The sequence below is a fragment of the Oryza glaberrima genome, chromosome 11 (genome assembly GCF_000147395.1).
Source record: "Oryza glaberrima chromosome 11, OglaRS2, whole genome shotgun sequence".
Taxonomy (NCBI): Eukaryota; Viridiplantae; Streptophyta; class Magnoliopsida; order Poales; family Poaceae; genus Oryza; species Oryza glaberrima.
The window spans coordinates 7,907,500-7,918,365 of record NC_068336.1 but is presented as its reverse complement, the minus strand read 5'-3'; the positions used below and the strand labels follow the sequence as shown (position 1 = coordinate 7,918,365).

At 41.3% G+C, this 10,866-nt stretch overlaps 1 protein-coding gene across 1 annotated transcript; it reads right to left on the bottom strand.

Annotated features, from left to right (window-relative positions):
* Positions 1–283: 283 nt before the first annotated feature.
* On the bottom strand, positions 284–2,588 carry LOC127753887 (anthranilate O-methyltransferase 1-like). The gene is made up of 4 exons (XM_052279336.1): positions 2,514–2,588; positions 1,779–2,195; positions 1,409–1,672; positions 284–655 (listed from the first exon to the last, which is right to left on the bottom strand). The coding sequence occupies exons 1-4, from the start codon at positions 2,586–2,588 to the stop codon at positions 284–286; spliced, it is 1,128 nt and encodes a 375-aa protein (XP_052135296.1).
* Positions 2,589–10,866: the final 8,278 nt, after the last annotated feature.

The following is a 10,866-nucleotide window of genomic DNA, read 5'->3' as shown; positions in this document are numbered from 1 at the left end:
CCGATCGAGTAGATTCAGTTCTTTCTTACTTGTTCATGACTGCCGATCGATATACATATGACATCGGCTCAAAGATAAATGATATGTTATCGGCAAATAGCCAATCGGCTATCGTTTATGGATGTAACCGCGGTTTCTTTGTCTTTATTACTTGTTGATTGCAGGATCAAATCAGCTGCACGCTCACGAACCTAAAGGTAAGCTTTTGGACCTGCACTGGAGTTAAGCAGATCTCCCAGGCCTCATGTTTTCGCATCAACAACCGTATAGTTCCATTAGCTAGCTAGTGTTTTGCCTGCAAGTACAGTGTGATGACCGTGACGCCGCTCTTCTCAACATCACTCTCAATATAACTTGTGAAATTACGTGCAAACACCGTGAAGAGCTCCTCAAGTATGCCCTCCCCAAAATGGCTCGCAATCAGGGACTCCATTGCCGCCCTTAGGCTTGCAGACATGCTCTCTCCCGCAGTGTGAGTGGCTGAAATGCCCTCTGCTTGCTCTGAGTCATCCATGGCGTTCCCATCTATCTCTAAGAGTTGGATGTCACTTATGTCAAGTAGCTCGCACTGCTGCACCAGCTGCTTCAGCTCGTCAGCTGAAGGGCAGTAGAATGGTATGTTGAAAGAGTCCAGCTTCTCCTTGGCAACACGACCCTATTTATGCAAATGCAGATTAATTAAACACGAATTAAGATAATAGATTTTCCACGTATGAGTGTTTGACTATATAACATTGTTGGTTTTTATTGCCCTTCAAACTAAAAGCAATGTACAGGTATTTAATTTAAGCCCAATATATACTGTTTGGACAAACATAAACATTTAATTAGGTAGCTTCTGAAAAATATATATATTTGTTTTCTATAGCACACATATATATGTTCATATTTTTGCACGTTTCCTTTGCACTGTAAAACGTTCCAAAGCCGTAACAAGCAAAAATTCCTATTTGTATAGTAAAACCAACTGGTATCCAATGAATTGAGAGACTTCCAAAATCCAAACCGAAGGATCAGATTGTTTCTTGTACTATTTGTACTAGCAGTAGTAGAAGACACAACTATCAACAGTAACAAATGTTAAATGGTCAACATTACTCGAAACAACAAATATTTTTATTTCTCATATATATGTTTATACTTTTAAGAATTTCTCGTGTGTCATGCACAAGAATATTTTAACATGAATCAAACTTTAGAATAAGTACCAAAATAAGTAAGATGCTAGCTATTTTCACTAAATCTTTGATAAGTACCACAATACAATTCAAACTTTAGAATAAGTATCTATAATGTTTTTTTCCTAATATGGGAGTAGGTAAACCAGGAGAATAATTACTTTTTCTATCAAAGAATATCATTATGGTTTAAACCATAATGTGGTATACTCTTGTCATGTGCATTATACCTCTGCAACAAGAGTGCGTAGCCCCTGTGACAGCAACTCGAATAAGGTGGTTGTCCCTCCTGCATGGAACACATCTTTGTTCTTCCTCCCAGCAACCGTCAGGACCATCCGGCCTCCGGGCACAATCTCCATGCATCTCATTTGGAGGAACTGTGAGAAGTCCTTCTCAAACTGATTTTGGTAGAGCTTTGCCACCGATGGTGGTGTAGTCGCTCCTATGTGAATGTTCCCCTCGTTCATGCTGCCATCAAGATGCTCAGGAACCTATCCAAACAACCAACGTTGCCAGTGAGCTCAAAGTTCCAAAGGTCAATAACTTAGTGTCCTAATTTTAAGCTTATGCAATGAGACATATATAAACAAGCCTCACCTGAGAGAGCCACATGACGCTCATTGAGGAATGGAAGAGATGGACGCTATTGGAAGGGAAGAGTCTACTGTAGAAGGAACCCGGCAGACCTGCGACAAAGTGCGCGGGAGGTTGTAACCCTTTGCAAGCGCAATCATGTGTTGTCGACTGCTCGAACTGCTCTAGTGATTGGAAGATGTGGTTGAAGTCATTGCCAGGTAGATCATTGAGGAAGAACTGGATCTCCATGGGGCTCTCCTTGATAGTGTTGTTATGGTCCTCACATATTCTGGTGATCGCCTCAGAGACGAAGAGAAGTGTGTTTGCTCCGAAGGAGCAACCAAGGTCAGCAATGACCATTAATTGAGGATGAAGATCTATGCACACTTCCCGTACAGCTTTCTCAACTATTGGTTTGGCAGCAAGAACAGCTCTTTTCTAGACAGACATGGTAAGTATAAAAATTATGGTCAAACAAATACTCCACTTGTCATGTGCCAACTTCGGTAGGCCCCTGGATTTGGTACATGACTTTAATTAATTTAAAGTCCTGTTAGTATTTGCACATGAACAAGTAATGTTAGTGGTTAATTTCTCTATGCTCTATATATACTACCGAGTAGATGCATGAAATCTACAGTACTGCACGAGATAGAATTTACAATTAACAATTTTCTCAGGGCAGCATGTTTAATTTGTAATGAAGCAATAATTTCAAGAATTTGAATGGAAGAAAAGTAGAGAGTTGGTACAAACTTGCATCCTTGAATTCTCAGCATAACTGAACTCATCGTCCCCTTTCATCATGTGGAAATCGCGCTCGATCTTCATGGCTGCAAGATGCTTTGGCTAGAAGCTTAATTCCCTGTATGTGTTCCTATCTGCTGCCTAGACAACAACAGTGTTATGTGTGGAGTATGAGAGCTCACGAGAGATTATTTCTTCCTTTTATAGAGAAACCAAATGCATGTCCGATTTCGAACAAGAAAATAAAATTGTATCGATGATAGTTATTCATTCCAAATCAGGGTGCTTGATTCTGGGGTCATAATATACATTGTCCTCGGCGATTGCCTCTTGTTATGTACATAATAGATTTTGCAACTTGTAAAGCCAATCAGTTGATAGTTTGGGGTTATACTATGGGGATGCATTTAAGGTGGGTCTTGGAAAATTTCTCACGTCCAGTTTGGTGTTCATGCAAATGGATTTGTTGAAACAAGAGTTAGGGATCATGTATGTGAAGGAAAAAAAAAGTTCATTTGTCTCCAACTGAACTATTTCAATGCATCACTTAACCTCCAAAGTTTTTTTTCACTCATTTTACACGAAGAACTATTAAAAACAATTCACTTTGCTCTCTATCGATATTTCTCTTTTTGTTCTTCTAGAACAATGAAATTTAGTACGATTGATAGATGCGCTATAACTTACCTCTCTTTTTTTTTACAATTTTTTTATCACCGTTTATATAGATCATGAAAAAAATTGATAATATTTTGAAATTTTGATAATGATGTTATCTACGGCTCTACAAAGTTTTAGCTTAAAATAAGACTCGTAAAAGTGTAACAAATCATAGAAATGCTATTAAGGATTAAAGTGAATAATTTTTTATTTGTATAGGGGTAAAATGAGCCAAAAGATTGTTTAGGGTCCAATGAAATAGTTTGGGGGAGTAAAATAGACTTTTTTCTACGTGAAATGGAAGAAACGGTGATGGGTTCCTTTGACATACATTCATTCAAGAATGTAGAGGAATTTTTCCTGTGGTATTCCTTTTTTCTATGTGCATGCTAGATTTAGATTCTAATCTGAATCAGTGTGCTTAATTCCGGAGCATTGCCCACGGTTGCAATTGCTTTCGAACCCTATACGTGCTCAAATCTTACACCTCAAACCAATTAACGCACGTTTTAAACGTTTTAGGGGTCCACACAAGAGTGTTCTAACGATTTCCAGCTACAACACGGTACAACACCAACTTTCTTTTTTTTTTTACATGGGCACATCGTGTGTAACAATAAAAATTAAGTTCATAAGGTACGATGAATGTGTCCATCTAGCCTTTTATACTTGACACCATTGACCAGTGTAATTTTATTTTTACTAAAAAAATATTTTAAATTGCAGTGTTGTAAGGGATGCCAGTTATATTTATCATGCATAGCACTCCGTATTATTTTGATAATCCGACATTGTTCTAAATATTTGTAAATCTTTTAAAAAATAAGAGCGGTCAAAGTTTGTAGATCAACATATCTGGTGACAAAGAGCACGAAGGGAGTAATTAATTACTCCCTCCATATTTTAATGTATGACGCTGTTAACTTTTCGACCAACGTTTGACCATTCGTTTCATTCAAAATTTTTGTGTAAATATGAAAATATTTATGTCATGCTCAAAGAACATTTGATGACGAATCAAGTCATAATAAAATAAATGATAATTATATAAATTTTTTGAATAAAACGAATAGTCAAACGTTGGATAAAAAATCAACGGTGTCATACATTAAAATATATATGGAGGTAGTATTACGTATCATCACTGAAGAAACCACCACTCTAAAGTCTCTATTGCCCAATAGACTTTCCACTTGTACAGAGTACAGATAGAGACACCTTCTATATCTTTGATCAACGCAACGACTTACCTGCCATGCGTCAAACCTAGCCTCCGTTTTTTTTTTTTCTGTAAGGTATGATAACGTCTCCAGGAGAAAATTTTGACGCGTCAGATTATTTTATTTAAGTAAAGAATGCTGTAATTTCTAAGCTTGACCTTATGCTACACCGTTTGTTGGCAAAATCGTCACACGAAGGACCTCCTGTCTTTTATTTGTTCTTGTTGCTCCATATGTTACTGCTGATTTTGTTCTCCTGAAATTAAAATTCATACCCAGATTGTACCTGAACAGGTTCACATAACTGACAAAGCCAGTTCAAACCCAAATTGGCCAAGTTAGTTTAAAAAGTTCAACATAAATTCAAAATTTTGAGAAATCTTGTTCGATTTTTACTGATTTTAGCTAGCTAGCTTGATGGTACCGGGTTGTATACATCTCTAGTTGCAGATATTGGATGTTTTTATTTGCTTAAAGAATCTTAGAGGAAATGTGTCTGGGCCTCAGGGGAAGTTAGATGATGGGCTGGCATGCTGACATGGCCAGTTTGCACGCATGGCATCTCCTAGCTACTAACACAAAGGGCTCATAAACCTGCCAAGTTGTTAAACCGCCGGTCAAACTGCATAAATTTCTCAAAGACATTGCACCTTTGTGTTTCAAATTGGCAAAGAGAAAGCAAAGAAGTGTTCAACAAGAGTTACTAAATAATAACTGGATTATATCCTTCAGGCAAATAACAACAGTTGAAGAGCTCCACGAATTAGTGAAGTTGGGGAGTTTACTTCAGGGAGTTGAACTAACGCCGAACTCCTGATGATATCTCATGGAAGTGGAATGAATCAGGAACCTACTCAAGCAAAAGTGCATACCTGTTTCAATTCGAGGGATCATTCGCTTCCATAGATTTCACCTCAATTTGGAAAGCTCCGGCTGAACCAAAAACAAGATTCTTAATTTGGTTGGCTCATTCTTCATCAGAAAACTCTTACGGTGCAAAATTTACTTCGAAGACACTGACCATGCAATTGGATTTGCTGCTTGTGCACAAGCGCCTTTGAAGACACTAATCACTTGTTCAGCAAATGCCCTTTTGTAAGACAAGTCTGGAGCATGGTCTGTGCTTGGGAGAATTTGGTGCTAAGCAACGGCCCTACCCTAGACGGAGTTTCAAAATGGTGGTCTGCAATTGAGTGTGCTGGCTCGAAAGATCAAAAGAAGGCGGTAAGGGGGGCAATGCTTCCTACTTGGTGGAACGTTTGGCTTGAGAGAAATAAGAGAATTTTCAACAATATCACAAGATCGGAGAGAGAAGTTGCTTATATTACAAAGCAAGATTTAGACCTTCTTAGATCGGCTTTTAGGCCTCCTTGAGTTTCGATTTTGTTTTGTTTTTATCGGTGTAAGTTTCTCATAGTTTCTCTGGACTGTAAACACTTAATTTCCCCCCTCTAATGAAATTCCGCCAGGTCTCCTGCCGTCGTTCTCCTCAAAAAGACTACTTAAATTTCAAGAGTTAATTTGATCCATGCTATTACAAATATGGTATATTAGAAAGATGGCATTACAATCCACGTTATCGGCTGGGTGCCATTGAAAATTTCAAAAATTGGAACCATGCCACTCCCGTCACTATTTACGTCCTCCTCTCTCATGTCGCCGTTGTCACCGTCATAGTCCACCCCTAACGCCACCGCCGCCGACAACGACCACCGCCGGCTGTGAACCTGCAGCACCTCGTGCGCCGCCTCTGTCGCGGTCGCCGCCGACGTGCCCCACCACCTCCATGGCACCGTCGGTGTGGAAGCTGGTGCTTGAGCAGTTCAACGACACGCTCATGCGCATCCTCCTTGCCATGGCCGTTGTGTCGTTCGTGCTCGCACTCTATGATGGCACAGAGGGCGACGAGGTCAGGGCAACCGCCGTTGTGGAACCCTTCGTCATCTACCTCATCCTGATAGTGAACGTCGTCACTAAAGTCTGGCAGGAGAGCAATGCCGAGAAGGCGCTCGAGGCACTGTAGGAGATCCAGTCCGAGGACGCAACCGTCAAGCTCGACGCTCGGTGGTCCCATGGGCTTCCGGCGCGCGATCTCATCGGCGGCGACCGTGGCAAAGGTAGCACACGGTGCGGACGCACGGCCTCTTCCTCTGGTATCCCGTCCGCGGCTGGCGGTGGTCGTCAGCGGCGGTGGTGGAGTTTGGGAGGGCTGTGCTGCGGCAGCAAGGGCCGCGTCCTCATGCTCCTGTCCCAGCAGCGGCACAGCAGCACGCACTCCCTTGACGCCGGCAGCAGGCAACAACAGCAGCAGCGCCGCACTTGATTCTCTCCAGCAACAACAAAACATCTGCAGGCCGAAGCAACAGCAGCAGCCACCAGGCAACGACATCGGCGCCGTGCTCCGCCTGGTCGGCGCGTCGTCGCCCCTGCCGTCGTCGTCGATGTAGGAGGCACGCGAGGTCAGCTGCGGCGGTGGTGGTAGGACGAGGCGGCGCATGGGTGCCAACAGTGACACGATGTGACGGTGAGGATGGCGACGTGAGAGAGGAGGACGGAAAGAGTGACGGGAGTGGCATGATTCCAATTTTTGAAATTTTCAGTGGCACCCAGCCGATAACGGAAATTGTAATAGAATTTTTCTAATATGTCATATTTGTAATGGCATCAATCAAATTAACCCAAGCATGAATTCTTTATGCATGAATGACCCAATCATATTTCTAATATCTTCCCTTCAAGCGGAGTTTTATGCATGAATGATCCTCCGGCAGTGACGTCTAGATAGAATGCAGATTCTTTATCTAGACCCGAATGAAAATGTTGCAACAGCACATGATCGGGTATAGATAAAGTTGGGCCAGATTGCACTAGATTAGTGAACCTAAACCAAACTACACTGATTGATTCTTTGTTTATCTGCTGTAAGCTCAGAATTTCTACCCACAGAGTAGTGATACGGGTTACCGGAAAGAATCTATCTCGCGGTTTTTCCGAGTTACCGTTCACACATCTGACGGTAGATGTGCACCATTGTTTCACTCTCTCGTGAAGAGAGAACGGAAACAATTTCCACCGAACAGTCTCTTGCTTCATGCCTCCAATCTTAAGGCACCAGCAAAGTGCTCAAATTCCCACAGATGATAGTAAGGGTTTTCCTGGTCTAAACCAGAGAAAGATTTCTCCCTAACCATACTGATGAACTCGGGACAAATTTCATAGCCAGGTGTTAAAATAGGCTCTAATGAAGGAGGTGGCTCGTAAAATTCGCCCCGAGGAGCAGATAATTGGAAAATAGATTGTGGCTCCATTGGTTGAGAAGGTTTTACAGGAATACTTCTCGAGGATAGCAGGGGTGAAGGTACAGGAAAGAAAAATAAAAAGGGTACGAGGATGAATGAGGTTCCGAGATAGACAACAAAGGTTCCTCGGCAATGGCGCTAGAAATGCTTGTTGGTATTTCTTACGATCATAGATAAATCCGCAAGCGCACGGAATATACTGATGTAGCACTTCACCCGGGAGTATTCTCAGGTATCGATTTCCACAAGGAACGTGTGTGCTAACTCCGGTTCAGGCTCATCTAAGGACACGAAGCTATGGATAGGCAAAGGATAGAGAGGTTTCACGGGTAAGAAACAATATCTACAGAAAGCTTAACTTTAATCCTAATGTGGTACTTTGGGCACTGGCTAGCTCGCTACTCCCAGATATCGCTCTACTGCGCACCCGGATAGGGAGGACTTCAGTGATATTGACGGTTGTCACCACCTCTATACCGACCTCACACCTATTGTGGGATGCGGAGCAAACACCGGAAATCAACTATCTAGACACCGCGTCTAAGCAGTTAATAACTACTCTAGTGTTTATAAGTCACTAAAGCAATCACTATATTTTAGTTGACTATAGTGAACGATGATCCCGTACTCTGTTTAGGAAATAACCAAGAAATAAATCTCACCGAGCAAAACTAAATTACTCAAGAGATATTTCAATTATAATCAAAGTAATAAACAGAGCAGAATGAAATAGGAAGAGGATTACCAACAACTCCGGAAATCCTCTGACTTCTTCTACTCTCCGACTTCTTCTACTCTACTCTCTCGCTAATCTAGTATACAATAAAGTACAATTAGAGCCTCTTATAATTTAGCTTATGCTTCAAGTGTGTGTGAATGAGGGAGAAAAGAGGGGTATTTATAGTGTGGAGGTGACTTGAGAGAGTGAAGATGCTAAGGAATATTCTCCATAGTATCCAAAGAGCATATTTCTTCTCCTCTTGCCATGTGTCCTCTTGATGATGGGTTCCACCGGTATTAATGCTCATAACCGTCATAGGATGAGGAGCACAACCGTCATATCGAAGTTGGGCTGGATTGGGCCACCTGCTGGTTTGGCTGAACCAGGGGTTCGGCCGAACCCTGGCTGGCCCATCTAGCCCAGCCCTTTCTCTGGTGTTCTGACATGTGGGTGCCACTATATGTTCCACTAAAGATTGGCCAAGATAAATGTATCTTATTGGGTTTCTGGGCTCAAAACTCCATAGGCTTGGATATGGAAGTTATATTGCATTTCATCTCAACTTTGGTGGGTTGTATCCTACATACAAATATACACCAACACTCGTGGAAATGGTTAGAAATAAATCCTACCACTATGTTAGATGTTTTACTTTTATGGTCTTATACAGGTATTGACGGTGAGAATTTTGTACTTAACAGCCGTCAACAAACGGGTACGAAGAATAGAAGAAAATGGCGAGAAAAAAAGATAAAGAAAGTAATTCAACGTCCATGTGGCATGCTACATGAGCACCACGTAGGATCCCGCAGAGGTTTTCGCAATTTTGGACTAGAATGACAAACACTGACAAGTTCGGAAACCTAAAAAATACATTTTTGAGAGTTTGGGGACCTGGATGACATGGATGAACAAATCTAAGGACCGGCAATGCAATTTACTCCTTCAAAAACAATTTTTTTTTGCTTTTCTCCATACTGGATCATTACTCCCAGATTTATTTTCATTGAGGCATGTTCTAGGTACCTAAACAAGTTTTTATAAAAATCTGTGATATACTTCAACAAGTTCTACTGCCCTTTAATTATCCCTTCTTCCTGTTCTCCATATGTTATTATGTCTTTCCTTTTCCCACCATTAGCTTTGCCATGATAATACATGGTGTTATTATCCCCCTCCCCACCCTCTCAAGCCAACACCCAGTAAATTGTGCGGCTGTGGTGGTGGAGGGCCTCTTCCCAAGCCCTATGCACCTCCTCCACCTCGATACACATCCCCATGGAAGGGGGAGTGGTGTGGATGTCACATGCTTGAACGGAATATGTCTGCCATTGGAGCTTTCCCCACCACCTTCACCACCGTTGCAAAACCTTGTGAATCTCCCATCCCCATCCCCTTTCCATCTCCAATGTCTCCACTGTAACACCTTCTCTCGGGCAATATTCCTCCACCCAAACTCGCATTGCTCTAGCCTTCAAAGATGCTAGAAAGTGTTTTGAGAAGTGGCGCTAGTGATTCTAGGGCAAGCCATGACTTGAGAAGATCAGGAAAGAAACTGGGAAAGGTAGCAGTGCACCAAGCATGATAGCTCTCACCTTACCAGGTCAGATCCCCATTACACCCTGGACCCAATCGCCATGGCCAGGTCCCTTGTGCTTTACTGTCGCCTCTAGAGTTTTTCCTAACCAGTTGAGTTATGCTCACTTTGCGTGTATTATTAAATCATAAAAAAATTATGCTCACTCTGTCCCACTAAATAAGGCATGATTGAACTTATCACGGACTCGAAAACTAATCTTTTACATTAAATTTCTCTTATACAACTGTTTGTAGCAACAAAATCATAATCATAGGAAAGTAAATTCAAATGTCAATCTAATGCAGGGGCGCATCTACAGTAATATCACCGGTGTCAGGCGACACCGACGACTTTTGGCAAGCTATGCTTAAACCGCCTATCCATATATTATAACACTATATTCTAAATATAATTAGCATGCTATGACACCGATAGACACGTTATGACACCAACGAACTAAATTTCTGGATCCGCCACTGATCCAGTGATATTATTTTCATCAAATAAATTTGAAGTTATAATAAATAGTTATTGGTCAAATATTTAAAGAGTTGAATCTTAAACTACATTTGTGCCTTATTCAGTGGTTCGGAGGGAGTAATTAATAGTCAAAACCAAAAAAGCAGGAGCTTCATTAATTCTTGTTTTAATAAATCCATATATTTTGTGCTAGAAGATCAACAGATTGGATAAATGGACATTGTTGATTTAATGTTTTTGACTAATGTGAGAATTTATTGCATTTTTAGGATTAATTTTGGGGCTTATAGATTCTGCTTATAGGAGAGACTTTAATTAGAAATTAATACAAAGATGGGGATCCATCTTACCAAGTGAGCAACCAAAAGGCCAAAAGCCTCATAAGCTTGCTCTTATTAATTGG